Here is a 20,332-nt window from a genome sequence, read left to right as displayed (position 1 = left end):
AAATATTTTGGGGTGATGCTTACCCTTGCTTGGGGGTGAAAGTGGCGGAGTCAAAAATACCAGCAAAGAATGTCCCCCATTAATCTAAAATCGACGGGTCTGAGCGTTTTTCTACAATCTTGACGCAATTCCTGAAAATAAATGGCTATGTTTCGTTTTCATTTGGCCACCCTGTATCTCACTTAAAAACTCACACCAGTATAAATGAATTTAAGAAAACTTCGTTTATTTGTATGAGGGGTAAGGGAAGAGAAAAGTTAGACCCCTAAAGACGACGGTGAAGCGTTTTTTACCTACACCTACCGATTTTAACGACTTTTTAATTCTGACATAGAAGTACGAGTTTAAATTGGAAAAATCGGCCGGAAAATCGCGCACATTCCGTGACGTGACAAAACAGCTTTCGGAGCGAACGGCCGCTCCAGATAATCAATCCAATTCCGTAGCGCCATTTTCATCAGCGCGGTATTTCATTTTCCCCCGGAATCATCAGACCAACCCTTGTTATGCTTGACTGTTGCCTCGCTTTGCCAATTAATTACAATTTAATTACAACCAGCCCCATGATTAAATTAGAACTGTCGTATGATGTGCCGGCGCATGGCGGTGCGGCCAAACAAACGGTTCGTACTTCGTAGCGCGTTTCTGGAAAGCGAAATAATTCAGTAATTCAGTCGTCTACCTAAATAACGAATACATGTGCAGACTGGTGAAATTACGTTTTTGAAGCGCAGAGAGAAACAAATAGTATATACTGGGCGTCAGTGGCGGTTTTACCATAAGAGCTGCGGAGCTGCAGAACACATAAAATTTTATGTATTTAATCATATTAAATATCAACAAAATATTTAAAGAATCCAAATGTACTCGCGCTAAAATAAATCTAGGAGCTTATATTATTATTTATTGCGACGCGAGCTACGCTCCTTAATATATGCAACCTCATATACACAATGTGTGGACAGCGAACAATTATATGCGTCCTTTGTTTTTATTGGCTGATCAGGCACGTGACCCAGTACACGGAGATAGGGGCTTTTGCGGCTGCAATAGTGACAGCCACTGCGCTGCAGTCTGCAGTAAATGCAGTAATATTTCGTACGTGGTATGTGGTGGTTTATTTCTGCGAGCGGCACGTGTGAATATTTTCGTTTAGGCGTCTACGGATATTATAGTTATTAAAATGAATAGCGTTTCGTTTAAAAAAAAACTTTATTTGGTTCTCTGCCTTATGAGGATAAACTAAAAATAAAAGAAGTAAAAGTTATAAAAAAACAATAATGTATACACAAAAGCAGAGTGGGTGTGCGGGTGTGATTTAAAATATTCACTGTTTTGTTTTCCGTGCTTACTTTTCGGTGGGGATAAAGCATGGACAATATACAGTGTGAAAGATTTAAGTCATTAAGTCTTTAGGTAAAATAAACATAAGAAGTCAGTTAGATTCTGCATATTGGGATAATATACGGAAACATATGAACAGGTAATGAAAAATCGTCATGTATTATTTAAAATCATAGATTGCATAAAATTTTGCGGAGCTTTCGAATTAGCACTTCTCGGACACGACGAGACAGAAAATTCGGACAACCCTGATGTGTTTCGTGGACTCATAAATTTTAGTGTAGATCTTGACGACATTTTAAAAGAACATCTAGCCACATTGGTATGACCGGGATTTTCTGTGATTGTACCGGGAATTAGCTGTATGGTCCCGGATTTCGGATTTGCAAAAAAAGATAAAGAAAAAATCATAACACGCCGAGGAAAATTAAAATTCGTTGAATCGTTGGTAAATTTCACAAACGATTTTTTTTTATAAACAATATTCAATAATTTAATAAAATATATTTACTTTATTCCAATTTATTATACCATCAGTAGCTAATTCGTAAATGGATATTTCAAAAAGGTATCAATTTCAAAAATCATTCTTGTGGAAATTGTATTATTTTTATAAATTCATTGTTCCTTGAAATTCAGAAGTGCCAGGAAAACGCGTGACCTTGAAAATTTTAAAATTTTTCGCCTGCGGCGCCATTTAGAAACTCCGGGCACTTAATATCCCGGAATTCAATTCAACAAATGTAACAACCCTAAGCAGAACAAATTCAATCAATGTTTACGCGCCGCCACTGCTGGGCGCTGATATACCTACAGGCTGTTACAAATTCGTTTCTCGCAAAGTTGCGTAATCAGGGGACCAACAATATGCCCCTAAAAAATGAAGGCTAATATGATTAGTTTTCGAAATATTTGAAAAAAAAACGAAATTTTGGAAATCCGATTTTGTTTAATTTCTACCTTGTTTAAGGAGATATTGGAAAACGAAGAACACTTTCTCATGAACACTTTTTGCCCTCTATCGAATGGCATCAATTTTTATATGTAATGTTTCGTCTCTCCATCAGGAGCATTATCAACTTTATTTTTTTTAAATACGACCCTGGAAATTTTATTACATTTTTTGCAAGCCTTCATGACCCCCAATACTGTACTGCCTCAGCCCTAACTAGATTCAGACGTTTTGTTTGAAAAAATTCATCTTCAGTGTATTCGTTCCAAATTTATCTAAATTTTTTATTTAGATTTCTTTGTTTATTGAATTATCGTACACTGTAAGTGTCGTTAGACCCTGTGAAATCCATCTAGTTATTTAAACTATAATCACCGCGCGCTACAATAGAACATTTATTATTATTAACTATTACCATCAATCACTTGGTCGTACATAACTCAATAAGTTGTTGCGTCAAAATTAAAACATTGTTGCAATTTTAATTTTATTATGACAAATTAATTCTTGAACTGAATATTATTCTTGAAATAATTTCAGTAAATGTTCAAAAACATTTTCGTTTTGGCAAAGGTTAAAAATGAAGATCAGCATAATATTATCGGAATTTATTATATCTGTAACTGCAACTGTGAAAGAGCATATCAGATGTATTTGTATGAATATCCTGAAAAAAATAGATCGGAAGCCTAGAAATAACTATGGACACGGGAATAAAGCTCTAATAATGTAACAATACCTACATTTAATGAATGTTACCCGAAGCGTTGCCAGAAGATGCGCGAAATGTGCGCGAAAAGATGATGATGTAGGTACTTACTATTGTTTAATTTATGTTTAATATTGTAACTTGAGTTAAAGTGGAATAAAAATTTGAAAACTCCATATTTTCTTATCTGTAATATATATTCTAAATAAACTTCACATTTTTACAACAGATATGAGTTTTGTAAAAGTAAGAATTATAGTTTTATATGTATTTTCATAGCCAGCCATATTAAAATGTAAAAAAGGATTGAATTTATGTATAAAACCCCGTATCTTCTGTGTTTGTAAAAATAACTATAGCATGTGATATATTGCTGAAAAGCAAAAAAAAAATCTCCATTTTTTTAGGTCGTGGCCAGCTACGATTTCCATTTAAAAAAATATAACTGGGTCATAACTCTGGAATCTTAAGTCCTATTAAAAATCTAATACCGGCATTCAATTCTACGCCAAAGAATTAGTCTTGAGCAGTTTTCTCTTTAACTCTACCTTATTTAACAGCTGAGATACAGACATATTCAAAAGTGTCACAATAACGAGAAACGCCCTGTAACTCAGAAACAATTGAAGATCGCTAATTTCTGATTTGACAATTGAGTTTGCCATGAAAATCGAGTTCGAGAATGTGGTGTCAGATTTATCATATCTTTAGTAGTTTCTGAAATACCCTGAAATCCCACCGAAAATGGACCAGCCTGTACATGTACTGACTAGGATCCGTCGCTGGTTATTGAACTGAAAGGCATCAGGGTTGACATACAATCACAGTTCTTGATGAGTCCGCAGAGGTCCTGCACCGAAGTCCGCGTTAGGTCTGGTCCATTGGCCTCTCTAGATTTTACCCATCTTTGGAATTTCGCCAACTGCAACCGATGATCGACTTGTGTTCTTGGCATGATACTTTTGTTATTTTTTGTAGTTCCCAGTTCGAATTCCGTAAAATTCGTAAAACTTTTCAGTTTCCGAAACTGGAAACTGGGGTGAATTTTATATGTCGCAGTGTGTCGTTGCGGTGGTTGCTCTGCCAACAGCATCGGTCTTTGGTGGAGTTGTCTGTTGTGCCTTCGGATTTTGGCGAAAATTTTGGAAAGATAGGTGAAAACTTTCATGCCTCATCTTCCACTTCCCGAGGAAGGTAGTTGGATCTCTTTGGATTTTGGTTTCTATTTTGGCCGGGATTGGGCCTACGTAGAAAAGGTTGGAGACGGCTTCTCTTCTTGGTTTCGATTGGAAAGTTGAGCGAAAATTTAAATTGCTGCTCTATAATATTTTAGCGCCAATAAGAAAAATTGCTATTATAATAGGCACGGATTAACTTGGCAAAACTTTCTTATATCGATTTCTTTCAATGCTTGATCGAAATCAAGTGATTTGAAATCCCAGATGAGCGGGTAACTACAAATTTGAAAAGTTTCATTTGATGACGTAATTCCTGAACCTTCGCGTGTGTTGGAATATTTTTATTACACACAAATACGTCCGTTGGTGTTCTAACAACCAGCCAAATAGCTGTTGAAAACACTTAGATATAATCTCTGGCATATCTCACGGATGATCTGATCCCATGCATCAGCCCTGAGAACGCGGTATGCCCCCTTGAGAGCCGGGATCTCCGATCGTTAGTATTAGAAATGTGTGGGCGCGATGTGCAGCCGCTCGGATGCGTCCATTCACCGCCAACCAACTTATTACCATTACCATTGCCAACAAGTGCGCGGGCTTTGTGGGACCTGACCCTGCGGTTGCGAGGGAGGATACGAGTTTTTAATATAATTGGGAAAGAATTCACTCTTTAGGGCCCACTTTATTTGCGGCAGCGGCCGGCGAGGAGAGGGGGGCGTCTTTTGTAAGCCGTCCCTTGAGGTATCACGGCCCATGATTTCTGATAAAGAATATCCATACTTATGTATGATTTTGGTGTACACTGATAAAAATTGTGTATTTTTAGACAGGGTGTTTCTGAAATAAACGCGTTCTTTGAAAAGGGTGATAGAGGGCAAAAAAATGAGCAACTTTTACCAAGTAACTGATGGTCTAAATGCTTCTGTTTTCGAGAAAATTAATTAAGAAATTTAACCATAAATGTAAGCCGACTCTGTGCATCTTGTGCACGTGCGTCATGTGTTGCAGTATTACCGGTGCATAAAATATTTTATGATTAAGATCTAGCAGATATGGTGTAATGTACTAACAGTACAATTTAAATGAGACTTGTCGTTTTGCGTATTTGCACGTAAGCGGACTAATTTTGACCGTCGTTTCGAAGCATGAGCAATTTTTGGAAAGACGATATTATCGATAAGTAATTCGTTTACTCGTTTCATATTTTGTTACTTTTAAATGAGATTTAAACGATAAATGATACATATTGCATCATTTACTGTATAAATCTGTTTAAAGACAGGGTGGCCAAATGAAAACGAAACAGAGCCATTTTCAGGAACTGCGTCAAGATTGTAGAAAAACGCTCAGACCCGTCGATTTTATATTAAAGGGGGACATTCTTTACTGGTATTTTTGACTCCGCCACTTTCGCCCCCAAGCAAGGGTAAGCATCACCCCAAAATATTTAAATGGCTTTGGGGGTTGAGTAACATCTCTTTTGAAAGCTCTTACAATTCTTTTTACAACAGACTTTAAATTTTATAATTCCGCCCAATACTTATTAAGAATTTTGATTTTAAAGTTGAAACTTATGTACAAACAATTAGTAACGGTAAAAATGTCAGTCATTCGAGTTAAGTACGCCAATGGTATAAATTTAGTATTTCTTGCGTTACATTGGTTTTTGGCGATTTGTTATCACTTTCGTAAAAAAAACACAATTGTAAAAAACAGAAATGAATGCTATACACACACAATGAACGTAAAATTAGTGGATTCCAAATTATTTTCTAGTATTATTTGGAAGCGTTGGTTGGTAGTTTATTTAATTGTGTTTTTGAAAATTAAACACTATGGTTTATTCCATTGCGGAAAGGGTAGATATCATTTCGCTTTACTTTATGAACAATAAATGTGCGAATAGAACAGCTCAGCTATTTAATGAACAACATCAAGATCGACATGTCAGGAGGAAGTATGTTCTAGAGTTAGTAAAAAAATTTCAAGAGACAGGGAACGTAGCCAATAAAAAACGAGAAATTGAAAAACCTATAGTTAATGAAGCTAGTGAAGTTGCAGTTTTGGGACAAGTTCATCTTGATCCTACATTAAGTACGAGGCAGCTGGCATCTGTGTCTGGGATCAATCGAACTAGCATACAAACCATTTTGAAGAAGAATAAATTCCATCCATACAAAATACATTTAGTCCAGGAACTTCATGAGGATGATTATGACCGCCGTTTGCAATTTTGCGAAATAATGAGTGAGCGAGCAGGGAACGATCCACAGTTCCTTTTTAACATCTGTTTTTCTGATGAATGCAGTTTTTTCTTGAACGGGACGGTAAATCGTCACAATTGCCGCTATTGGTCCGATTCAAACCCAAGAGTTTTTCACGAGGTGCATACACAGCAACCGGAAAAATTAAATGTATGGGCTGGAATTTTCGGTGACCGGCTGGTGGGTCCTTTTTTTCTACCTGGTAATTTGACTGGCCAAATGTATTTGCAATTACTGGAAGACGCTATTGACCCTGCCTTGACTGATATTATTGAAAATGTTCCAGAGTATGATGAAGATAATTTGATTTTTCAACAGGACGGTGCTCCTCCGCATTATGCGTTAATTTCCCGTCAGTATTTGGACCAAGGTTTTCTATGGAATTGGATTGGGAGAAGAGGCAGCATTGAGTGGCCTCCACGATCACCAGATTTATCGCCTCTTGATTTCTTTTTGTGGGGATACCTAAAAAGTAAAATCTATAAAACACAGCCAGCGTCGCTGAAAGATTTGCGTCAAAGAATCGTCGACGAATGCCGTCGAATCACTCCGGAAATGCTTCGGAATGTGCGCGAACGTTTCGAACAAAATCTTTATTCTTGTATGGAAGCGGGCGGTCATCAGTTTGAACATTTAATCAACTAAGTAGTAAATAAGCAACTAAACATAATTTAAATTTTAAAATGTAATTTTTTTTCAAAGTATTGGGCGGAATTATAAAATTGAAAGTCTGTTGTAAAGAGAATTGTAAGGGTTTTCAAAATAAATATTACTCAACCCCCAATGCCATTTAAATATTTTGGGGTGATGCTTACCCTTGATTGGACGTGAAAGTGGCGGAGTCAAAAATACCAGCAAAGAATGTCCTCCTTTAATCTAAAATCGACGGGTCTGAGCGTTTTTCTACAATCTTGACACAGTACCTGAAAATGGCTCTGTTTCGTTTTCATTTGGAGACCCTGTATACCTATTTAATGTAATTTTTCCTTAATTTACTTGTATAAATACGTCAAAGTAACCACTGATGTAATGTGTAATTTTAAATAAATTTTTATAAATGTAAATGATAACGCTCTGCAGATAATTAAAAAAATCATTCGGAAGCAGAATAAATCTTACATTTTTTGTTCAATTTTGTTTTAAACAAAGGCATATAATGAAATTCACTTGATTTAGCGCCAGATTAAGTAGGTCAGTAGGTATCTCATTTTGCAGACCGTGGATTGTTTCAGTATAACCTTGAACCAATTAAAGATTGATATAACGTGCAAAAAGTGCAAGCAAAGTACACTAATCCTCTCTTATAACATAAAAGGCATTCCTGCCCTTAAGACCCAACACATTTAAGATTTAAAAGTCACTTTTGATATTTATGTACCTTATTATTGCTAGTGCTAACAGAAATATGGGTTTGTTGCTTCTAAAATCAAACTTAGTACGAGCCTGTTCTAGTTTATTATTCGTATTTTATCTTTTTCTATAAAATTCCGCTTGCCTTCTGTCATTTTGTTTAACTAGTCTATCTTTTAAATTGTTTTTGCTGTTGGGTAATTGTATAATAAAACAAATAAATAATAAATATATGAACAAATTAAATTAAAAATCAGTTTTACTTTTGTTTACTTTCCCACGACCGTCAGTTGCGATTTAACTGGGTATTTTTTTATGTATAGATAAAAATGTCCGTCTCCGACGGTTAAAACCCAAATCGGCGGTTTCGAGATTTTCCATAAACTGGAATAACAGACCCCTGTGACAGTTAGGAATTATTTTGTTTTCTTAGGCCATACCTCACGTGGGATTTTTGTTGTTACAGGTGAAAATATGGTTCCAGAATCACAGGTACAAGTGCAAGAGACAGGCCAAGGAGAAGGCGATGGCTGAACAAAACCAGCACAACCAGGTAAGCTGTCGACATGGGCGGAGATCGGTTCATTACGAACATGTCAATTTAATTCCTCAAATACGAAAAAGTACTTAACGTAAAGTTTTTTTCATGCATTCCCTTTTTTTTTATTATGTATGCACTGCTGATACTGACGTCGAATGGAGAAACTAAAAGAAATTGATACAAATGCAAAGAAGAATTTATTTTTAAATTACTTCTCAATAGTATATTAAATAACAAGGTTTGAAAACGACTCTTTGCACACGAGCGAGACATATTGGTGGACCGAGCCGAAGGCGAGGTCCACAAGTCGAGCGAGTGTGCAAAGAGGTTTTCAAACGAGTTTTTTACGATACTTTTTATACGACTGCAAACAGAGACCACAAAAATCAAATTTTAATTTAAATCGTTTTTATTACTAAAATTGCCAACGCATTAACAAAATAAATTAAATACAACTTTTAATTTAACTCGTTTTTATTAAGAAAATTGCTAACGCATTAACAAAAGAAACTAATATTTAATATTTATGGTAACATTTGAACATTCCTTCAAGGTTACGCTGGGAAAAGCAGTATTATTGTGCACCTTGTTTTCGGTAATAGAGAATATTTTTGGTGTCGTGTTTTTAGTGCAGTTTTTCAGCGTGCGGTCGTTGTTTTCTTGTTGTATTCCAGTAGACGATCGTTGTTCTGGTTCTGTGGCAGCAGAAGACACTGAAGACTCTATCTTTTTCGAAACTTCCATTTTATTTCTCAAACAGTCATCAACGTAGCCTTCGGCAACTGTACTGGATTTCCACCCTCCATGGCGTTTGAGGGCAAGCAGATTTGAGCCAGAATTGACTAAAATTGTGGCCGATGAACGCCGAAAACAATGTCCCGTGTAACTTTCTGGATTCTCTAGCATCAAAAACTTGGCGATTTCCCTAGCCATGTTTCCAATTTTGTTGATGCCAACGTTTTGGCTTGAACATTTTCCGTTTTGATAGTTTAAAAAAAACCTGCCTGTCTTCAGATTAGGAGGACGAAGAGCACAGTACTTTTTTAAGATAGTGTAAAGGTTTCCTGTAATTGTAAAACACCTTGGTACCTTTGTTTTTGTATTCTTCAGTTTAATCAGCATAGCACTGCCGAAATCTTTGGTGTCTTCTATTTTGAGATAACATAATTCCTCCCTTCGACATGCCCCAGATAGTCCAACTGCCACCACCGCCTTGATAAGTAAATATTTGTCGTCTGATGCTTTCGTCAAAAACCGGCAAAAATCATCTTCTGTGAGGATTTGGGACTTCTTTGGGACGTAGTTTTCGGATTTTCGTTTGATTAGCGCTTGCAACTTTTTATAGCTTCCAAGATCTATGTTGTGATTGGCACTTAACGTTGACTTGAGCATCGAAAAAATCGTCCACAACGTCGAAGATTTATATTTCTTAGATAGTTCTTCAAAATACACCATTACTGCGTTTTCTGAGAAAGTTTGGACATTTTTGGCTAGTCGCCAGTCCATAAATCGGCTTAACTCAGCTTCATACCTGCTTCTGGATTTTGTGGGCAGCAGTTCCGAACATATTTCGCTTGCTTTCTGTAAAATCTCTTCAGAATCACACATTTTCACACCCAAACTTCGGGAATTCAACAATTTTTGAAGTATCTAATCAACAAAATAAAGGAGCCGTGACGGTTGCTATGAAACTCAGCCAACTTGAAACATTGCATAATTTGGGTGACAACATCAAACAAAAATCACAATCTGGAGACGCGTGTGCAAAGATGACATAACCGTGTGCAAAATGTTTAGCACACGGCGTGTGCAAAATACCGTTTTCAGAGCGTGCTTACCGTGCGCAAAACCCCCTTTTGCAAGGCAGTCGTATAAAAAGAAAATTTCAATTAGAGGTGATACATTTCGATTCTTTTAAAGAAACTTTGAAAAAGGAAAATTAAGTAACTTTTTAACTAAGTAAATGAAAAATGAACAATTGATGCTTGCTTTTTGCCAACAGCGTTATTTTATGGATTTATAATTCAGGTAATCCTTTTTTAAAATTACTTGCAGCTCCGCCACTGTGCATGACTGGTCGCGTCTGCTTCTCATTCATCTACCTCCACTAATATTTTTAAATCCTACATCAACAAAACGTCCTTTCACCGTTAACAAAGAAAGTTATTGTAGCAAAATTTATTCACACTTAACATAAGTCCTTAATCTCATTTTGTTCTTTTTTTTTTGGTATTAAGGTACACGTTAGGCACTAGGTTTATTTTTATAGTCGCGTCTTATTAATCTAATTATCCTGAATGGGGTCACTTCTCACTTTTTTCCAAGAGTTTTATGCAAAAAAAAAACAATATTACGTCAGAAATGACAAAATATGTGGGGTCAATCGCCAGAGAAAAATTTCGTGAATTAACTAAATCAAACAAAGAAGAAGAAGAGATACCTAAAGACTGAAATATGGTAGTAGGTAATAGTTTCCACCTAGCTTGCCACTATACAGGAATGGAAACAAAAGACTGTAGTAACTATACAGGGTGATTTCACTTTAAATACAGAAACTGCAGGACTAGATTCATTACCAAAAAATAAGTAGAGTTTGTTCTATAAACTTTTTCCTGCGGGACTCGGTATTCGAGATACAGGGTGTTAAAGTTTACAAAAATATATGTTTTTTCTGCCTTCTCTTCATAATGGGCTGACGGAAATGAATGAAATTTACTACAGCATATTCACTTAATTAGAGCGTTTATTGAATGTAATATTTGGTTTTAACCAGTGTCGTGGTATTGGAGGTGCCCGTCCCATTTTCCTTAGAAAAAAAAACGCCACTGGCGGATTTTTGTAGAAATAATGTTACTTTTAGGTAGTGTTACGTTGAATGAATGAAAAATGTTACTTGGTCTTTTTAATAGTAGCAGCCGTTTAGGAGATGATTGGGCTTGTTTTTACGTTTTATTGAATTTTCCTTAAAAATTAATCCGTTTATTTGATGAAAACCTCCTGGTTTTAACCAGTGACGTGTTACTAAAGCGTCCGAAAACTTTTCCCAAGAAAATAATACGCCAGTAGCGGTTTTTTGAAGAAATAATTTTATTTGTGGAAAAAATATCAAAACTGAATAATAAAATAACATTAACAAATAGGCCGAGTATTGCGATATTCAGGAATGATGAGAGTACCTTCGTCAATGTGTTGATTGCAACAGGCTGAGAAGTACATTTTTGATTGATGTACCTTAAAAAGGATTTGTCTTGTGTTAGGAGAATTGGGCACAGAGAAATATATTTTCTACATATTTCAACAGCATTACGCAAAATCCTTCTTCTATAATTCGAAAATTTCTTGAAATGACCGTTCTGGTGTCAGGTATTGAAACAAGTAGGTACCTGCCAACATCCTGTACGTCACTAATTTTCAAATTTGTCATTTCGCAACATCGACAGGCATCAGAAATCCCCATGCTACCTAAAATAATTCAAAGTTCGCTATATACCTAACAACTAACCTTAATCATTAAATATTCTTTATCGGAAGCCCCAGTAAAAAATTCTTCAATATGTGCTTTTCTAATACTGCAGCTTTTTTTGCTTTGTATCCTCTCGATTCACTCTTAAAATAAGCTGTAAGCTTGTTATATTTTCTAATATCTATATTTTTGTAGTCCTTTATAGTAGCCTTCAACATCGAATACTTCGACCACATTGATGAAATTGCATTTTTCTTCAAATTTAAAAAATACGATAGCATGACTTCTTCAATATAATTTATTGTCATTATTCTCCGTTTTCCCCTCCATTCGTCAAATTCCGCGAATAGTTTTTTATAATGTTCCCTGGATTTCGCTGACAATAAATGGCAAATTGCTTCTTGAGTTTCTTCAAGAACAGCCACAGGAATACAATAGTTTCTTGCATTTTTACCAAATTCAGATAGAACTATTTATAAAATAATTGATAATAAACAACGTACCAAAGCTACCAGTAGGTATAATAAAACCGTTTCATTGAATACTAGTAATAAATATCAAGTCGTGCGAATTTTTTTATTAAATTCCAATAATTCTGATTCCATAAATATGATTGTGATTGTGATGTGGTTATGAATAAAACATTGTATTGCATTCGTGTTTTAATTAGCTTATAATACGTCCTGAAAATTTCATTAAGATATCTCTAATGGTTTTTACACAATTAATTTTTTAATTTAAATTTCGGATAATGTTAATTGCAAAAACAACTGTTGTTTAAATTAAGATTTTGAAAAACGGTTTTAGGGTACGATTGTTGGTAATGACTACTTTTGGTTAAAATATATGAACTCAAATACCACGATAAAATGGAAAATAGGGGGACCACTTGATGTGATTTGACTCGAACAACGAAAAATAAAGCCAATAGACAAGAAGAGCAGCAGAAAAATGAGTCAAAATATTGAGCTTGACTTCAGTGTTTGGAAAATTTTCTGGTTGAAAGTCCTACTTTCCTGTTTGCCTGTTTGCAATTAGTAGTCGATCAAATTATAGAAAAGGGCAAACATTTCTTTTAGTATAAATAGACGTTTTATTTAGGAATCTATTGTAGTTAGTTAAACTCTCAGGAAACTTAAATAAGAAATAAATTAATCAATCAAACCATTGTTGGTATAACTCGGCAGTATAAATAATCGTACAAACAAGCAAATTAACGGACGATTTCGAATGTGGGAAGCCCGTTGAGTCGTTCTAGCTCCCCGCTTAAAAAATAAATAGAAAATAGAAAGTTTCGCCCGGGGCAGTTGTCATGTCCAGAATTCACTTCGCGTTGGACAAACAACAGGCACGTCTCTTGCAGCGCGCTCTGGTACATGTAGGACGCTTACTACACTGGCTTTCTTGCCCCGATAAATTCCAATCTTGAACTAACAGAGCGGTTTTCAGCTCGAAATTTCTTGTAAAAATAATGGAACTAGGTTACTCAGTGTTTGAAGTTGTTTAAGTGTTTCTTAGGCCAAACTAAGACACCAAGTAAGAGAAGTTTTATTAGAAATTAGCATGACAGCCGCCTACTTAAATATTTCTTAGTTTTGTAGACATTATTTTGTGTATTTGAAATTCGCGCGCTGCTTAGTTTCCTCCATGTGGGACTATGTGGTTGGAATAGTAGTGCGAAGAGGATGAGGAAGAAGAAGAGGAAGGAAATGGCGTCTTATGTATGCAAAACGAACGGTGTGCTCCCATTTTTATGTAACAAAAAATAATATCTAAAATCTTGGTGAACCAACTGGTGATTATTAAGAATTTCGGCCCCCCTTATAGTTTAATTTTTTTGTTAATAAACGGTTAGTTTTAAAGCAAAAAAGTAAGAGAGATAAAAGCTTTAAAACAAACCAGGCTATTTGACACGTATTTTTGAATATTCAATTTTTATCAAACGAATAAGTTGTAGCAAAAAATAACTTAGGAGATGCTCATTTCAACCCCCTGTGAGGGGCAGAAATTTTCGAAAAATTGTTGGGAAGTTGCACGCATTAGTAGAACATTTTTGTAAAATTTGAGTATTATACTTTTTTTGGTTTTCAAATTACAGCGCTCTTCCATATTTTTTCGTTTTAGCTGTAGATTCATCGACACCATTTGTGCTACTTCTTTTGAAAACACCCTATATAATTAATATACTTAATTTCATTTAGATGTGAAAAAACCTAATTATGTTTTTCCAATACAGTTTTTAAAGAAGACAAAATGTATCGTAATACTCCGATATTAGTTATACTAGAACCATAGACTACAACCGTTTCAAGATTGCCTTTACGTCACGTGTGTGTGCTTATATCAAAGACAATCATTGCGGACGTGAATTCGTATTTGTTAAACGCGCCAAAAAGATATACAATGATGGTACGTTCAAAGACAATCGTTCAAATATTGTATGTGTATTAGAGTGAAAGAAAATTGTGGACGTTTGTTGGGTATTAATTTTAGACTGTAGTTTGACCACTGCAGTTAAAATAAAATAGAGCTGACACTCAGATTACATAGGCCAGGAAAGTAAGCTGGGAAATAACCATTTCGCGACTTTTTGTTTCGGCAAGCTGTCACACTATAGATGCTAAATATTATGTACAATAACATACCTATTAGTTTCCAAAGTCTTAAAAATGGAGGGAAGATTGTTTACTGGCTTGTTAATTTTATAATTTTTACGTAAATTCACGTTTTTCGCTCATAACTTTTTTCCGTTCATTTCCACGAGAAAACAGTAAAGTACTTTTTTCTCGTCTTCAAAAGACCTACAAAACTAGCCCTCGAGCGTAAAAAAATATTGATTAGGTAGATCAAAAGTTATAAACAGAAGAAGTTTATTTATGACTTTTAAATTAAACATTTATAAACTGCGTTATTATTTATTACCAGAACGTTTCGGCATCGCATCCTCTCATTGCCTATCACTGTCTAATAACTCACACGAAATCTGGAATCGGTAAGTTGAATAGTTTACAAGTTATGGCCTTATGTTATTGTACATAATATTTAGCATCTATAGTGATAAATTCAGCTTGCCGAAACAAAAAGTCGCGTCCAACTCTATATTTCCTGGCCTATAATCTATTCGACGTTTTATAAAACGTCTAAAATTTTCAGGCAAATTTAAAAAAAATGTATTTACACATCATTTTATAATTTGCCCAGTCATTTATGAAGAGCCTAGGCATTTTATAAAAAAACTAAATTTGTAATTAGCTTGCGACATAAACATTATATCGGAGTGCACATGCATCTGATTGCTGGAACTGTTTTGGATTGCTCTGGGAACAAAGCTTATATCAAAATCTCCCTCAGGTCACGAAATAACCTCCAGCATATGTTCCGGTAGGTTCATACTCCGATTTTGTAAGTGAATCAATTCTTTTTTCAAATAAATAATTTGTCGAAGCTATTTTGCCTTTTCCTAACCTCACAAAAGGATCATGTAAGTCGTTCCGATGACATGAGGGCTTAATCGTAGAAAAATATAATTTCATGAGAGTTCCAAATTCTTTGTAAGCTTATAGAAAGTTCTATACGTCTGCAACTTGCACGGTGTCAAGATTTAGCCATACTGATTTAACTAAATTGCTCCAACGAAGCCAAAACACATTTAGACGTTCTTCTGTCTGGTGAAATAGGTAGAAACGCTTGGTATATGAAGCCTGCGAGCTTCATCGACGGCGGCCGTACATCGACCCTGCTGCGACTGAACCGAAAGTCAAATTAAACTGAATTCTTCTCAAATAAATATGGCTGCTGCATCAATATTGATCCAGCGCACCTGCCTACCGGTAACGAGCTCTTGGCTACCGTTCCTTGTAGCTCGTAGCATCGCTGCCGTCGCGTAGGTCGCGACACGACGATGTGCCTTCGATTCATCGTCCTCCGGAATGCGTTCTTTAATTCCGTTAAAACTTGCCCAGGCAGGTTCTCATGGCACGATGTGTACGTACGAGGGTAAATAAACACGCAGCTAGTTCAAGTATGGAGCATTGATAGATCGTTTCTCTAATTTTGACGTCGTACATTCACTTCTAAGCAGCATAATACCACGGCGAAGACGTATTCATATTTAAAATACAAATAGTCACAATGGAAATGACGTAAATAGGCGATGAAAACGATGTTTTCACTTATAATAATATCACTAGTGCCTCAATTATATCCGGAAATTTTATCGAAGCAATGTTCGTGACCAAGAAAAAATTTCAATAATTCCTGGATATTTTTTACGTTGTCATAGTAACTGTTAGAAATAAATAATTTTTTCGCTAATCGACATTAAAGGCGTAGTTTTAGTGACAGCTGTCAGGCACTAAAGTGTTACATTTAAAAAGGAGCTGTTAAACACGAAGTACCCCAGGGATCAATACTGGGGCCCATACTATTTTTAACCCATATTAACGACCTACTTAACTCGTTGGATAATAATGTTCTGGGAATTTTGTTTGCTGATGACACATCAGTAAGGAAAATGGCAACCTTAGAGACTTCTGGCAGTCAAAAAATTTCATAGTTTTGTGACGATTGGAGGAAATAGTGTTTTTATGGATTGAAATAGGAACAATATGGCGATTACTGTGTACCTAAGTTATTTACTTAACTCTCTAGTCTCATAGCAACCATAGACGACCTGATAAAATTGTGTGTTTAACTTGGCAGTAAACTAGATTTAATGTCTTGTCTGCTTTAATAGACTAGGCTGCGCCTCGTCTATTAAAAACCAGCCGCGGCATTAAATCTCGTATCTTACTACTACTGTCTGGTGAAAAATAACTATTTATTTATTTAGTTCGTCAGAACCACAAATGACAGAATACTACTTATCCTTTCTCTATGGCCAGAATCTTTTTACGTCATACGGCAGGATCCACCAATAAAACAAACGCCAACTTCCGTCGGAAATGAGATGTAGCATGAGACGTTAATAAATATATTTGATTGAATTAACTCTGATTGAGTGATCTCTCTCTAGCAAGTCAGATTTCGCACTACTATTAATTCAATAAGAAGGCACTTGGCTATTTTAAACCACTATGTAATTTGCATTTCGTCGCGGATATAATTTCTACCAACGCAACGAATTATAATTATAAAATACAACTTTGTTGATTGATCACCTACAACCGCAAGAGAAAAGTATAATTACTTATTAAATACCCATTGTGTAATAAATAATAATTAAAATAAATAGTAAATAATCAAAATTATATCAAATCATTCCCAGTTGACATTACAACTAAAACCGCTGTATCTTTTCCATTGCGTCACAAGCAATATTCGTACGAACTGAAACGAAATCCTAGTTAATCACTGTTTTCATTCAATTGAAATGTATCTTGACAATTCACAAATCTGTGTATCTCCCAAATTTGATTACTGGTTGCTTGTATCATTACTATTAAGTACCTATTCGAAGTAAATAAACGAAAATTTCTACATAATATGCCAAAAAAATCGATATTTCAACGCTCAGAAAATATAAACAACAGTTAGTACGGAGACGCCATCAAAACAAGTGTCAAATTTTTATAGGCCAGGAAATATACCGGGTAGGAAAGTACCGATGGTCTATCTGAAGTTACGTGAGAGCGATAAAGTAAGCCATAGAAATCCATGTGATAGACAAGGGTGGGTATAGTGAAGGCGTCTAATAGTCACCGCCCATTTCGCCCTTCCACAAATAAGAAGTGGATCTTATTGATATTATAGAAGATTGGCTAGTTAATTGTATAATTTTTACGTAAATTCACGTTTTTCGCTCATAACTTTTTTCCGTTCATTTCCACGAGAAAACAGTAAAGTACTTTTTTCTCGTCTTCAAAAGACCTACAAAACTAGCCCTCGAGCGTCAAAAAATATTGATTAGATCAAAAGTTATAAACAGAAGAAGTTTATTTATGACTTTTGAATTAAACATTTATAAACTGCGTTATTATTACCAGAACGTTTTGGCATCGCATCCTCTCATTCCTTATCACTGTCTAATAACTCACACGAAATCTGGAATCGGTAAGTTGAATAGTTTACAAGTTATGGCCTTATAAACAAATTAACTAATTATTAGTCTGGACGATCCCGAGGATCTTCCACAATCGCACTGATTTTTTTCATGGTAGATTTCATAATAATACATTGAAATCTATATTTTTTTTTTAATTTCAAATTTGCAACCTGGAATTTTTTTTATTTTTTAGCCTTAGTTGCAAAATGAAATATACGACGCACGAGCGTGATATAGTTATATATTATTACATATTCGGAAAGCTTATGAAAAGAGCTTTAAGTTAAAAAAAAATCGTCAAGATTCGTTGAAAAACAACGGAGTTACAGACTGTCAAAGTTGACGGCCTATTGTTAAACAAATTAGGTTGGTAGCGGCAAAAAAAATACTGTCATAACCGGCAACCCGAGTACTTTCCCAGATAAAAATATTTTATTTGTGGAAGTATGTTAAGTGCATAAGAAATATTGTCAAAAGTCAGTGGGTCGCTTGATTTTTCGAAGCGAGCGACAGCGAGTCCGAAGAAAATGACGATAATATTCATAGTCCTGCCGTTAAAAAAGCGAAATTCGCTTAAAAATAATATATTTGACAATCTGTAACTGCGTTGTTTTTCCATGAATCTTGACGACTTTTTTTTAACTTAAAACTCTTTTCATAAGCTTTCTGAATATGTAATAATATATAACTATATCACGCTCGTGCGTCGTTTGCAACTAAGGCTAAAAAATAAAAAAAATTTAAATTTGCAAATTTGAAATTAAATAAAAAATGATAGATTTCAATGTATTATTATGAAATCTACCATGAAAAAAATCAGTGCGATTGTGGAAGATGCTCTGGATCGTCCAGACTAATAATTAGTTCATTTGTTTATAAGGCCATAACTTGTAAACTATTCAACTTACCGATTCCAGATTTCGTCTGAGTTATTAGACAGTGATAAGGAATGGGAGGATGCGATGCCAAAACGTTCTGATAATAATAACGCAGTTTATAAAAGTTTAATACAAAAGTCATAAATAAACTTCTTTTGTTTATAACTTTTGATCAAATCAATACTTTTTGATGGGCTAGTTTTGTGGGAAAAAAAGTGCTTTACTGTTTTCTCGTAGAAATGAACGGAAAAATTAAAAAATTTGAAAGGTTATGTATAGAAGGCGTTGATATTAAGAACGAAATTTTTGACAGCAGAGTATGCCTTGATAAAACTGAAATAAAAAAAAAATCGACCCTTCCCAATGTTTGTCTTGGTACCTATAAGAAAAGTTATACTTAGCGTTCATTTTTGCAAGTATACTGGAATTGAAGTAGCGGTATTTCTATATTTTTACTACTTATGGATTTTACCTATAAATAAAGAGGTTTTTTTCACTATCTCTCCAATCGATACGGACAAAATCTGGCGTACATTTGAAGGGCCTAGTGACCATGTGGACTGAATGTGGCGATGCGTAGTCGCGAGGGGGCGAAGTTTCTGCAAGGGTCGCAAGTTGTGACGTGGCCACTTGAGAGGGCGTGTGTTTTGAAGTGGTCGACGGGCTCTGGAAGCGTCCTAGGGCCCCCGATTTTTATATCGACGCCGGCCGTCGTACAGATGTTGTTTGTATTTTGATTTCAAACGCATTTTAGGCCGCTTATGTACAGCGCGGATGAAAAATTCTGCGGGAATTTCCTGTCAGAAATATTTAAAGAAAAAATTTAAATACAGTGCGGGGACACACTGTATTTAATTTTAGGCATTACTTGAGCTCTCGAACAACTTTGTTAAATAGGTACAGATTTTAGCGGAAACAAAAATTAAAGGCACTTTTTTTGGGGAAATTTCACATTTTGAAATGTTTTGGGCTCCCTGTATGTTTTACTACATATTTGATTACTGCCCATGGCTTCCCAAGATAAGCAAAACTTTTTATAGGCCAAGCAAATAAAATTTTTACTCGAAAAAATTCCTATCCGCGATATTATTGTAAAATTGTCTAAAGGAATATAATATAAGACATCTCTCATCTCGAGTCAAAAAATTTTATTAGCTAACTTTTCTATTTAAACAAATAAGTGAGGAAAACAGTTTTTTCACTTTGCAGGGAAAACCATCAATTTTAGCGAAAAGTGACTCCCAGACAGCTTATAGGGAGTAAAATTATCTACAAAATGAGACTGGTTAAATTAAAATCGGTTAATAAACAAAAAAGTTATTGCAAAAAGACAAGAAAATTGCAATTACTTTTTTGTTTATTAACCGATTTTAATTTAACGGGTCTCATTTTGTAGATAATTTTATCCCCTACGAGCTGTCCGTGAGTCACTTTTCCCTAAAATTGATGGTTTACCCTGCAAACTGAAAAAACTGTTTTCCTCACTTATTTGTCTAAATAAAAAAGTTAGCTAATAAAATTTTTTGACTCGCGAGATGAGAGATGTCTTGTATTATGTTCCTTTAGACAATTTTACAATAATCTAGCGGATAGGACTTTTTTCGAGT

At 35.1% G+C, this 20,332-nt stretch overlaps 1 protein-coding gene across 1 annotated transcript in view; it reads left to right on the top strand.

The window, feature by feature from the left end:
• LOC108905063 (homeobox protein Nkx-2.1-like) overlaps positions 1-20,332 on the top strand; it is a 58,692-nt gene that overhangs the window by 36,625 nt on the left and 1,735 nt on the right. The window contains exon 5 of the mRNA XM_018707834.1: positions 8,267-8,353. Coding sequence (XP_018563350.1) covers positions 8,267-8,353 — 87 coding nt within the window. The remainder of the gene's footprint in view (positions 1-8,266; positions 8,354-20,332) is intronic.

The sequence above is a fragment of the Anoplophora glabripennis genome, unplaced genomic scaffold, assembly GCF_000390285.2.
Source record: "Anoplophora glabripennis isolate ALB-LARVAE unplaced genomic scaffold, Agla_2.0 scaffold129, whole genome shotgun sequence".
Taxonomy (NCBI): Eukaryota; Metazoa; Arthropoda; class Insecta; order Coleoptera; family Cerambycidae; genus Anoplophora; species Anoplophora glabripennis.
Note: the sequence above shows the minus strand (reverse complement) of the source record. Positions and strands in the feature narration are given on the sequence as shown.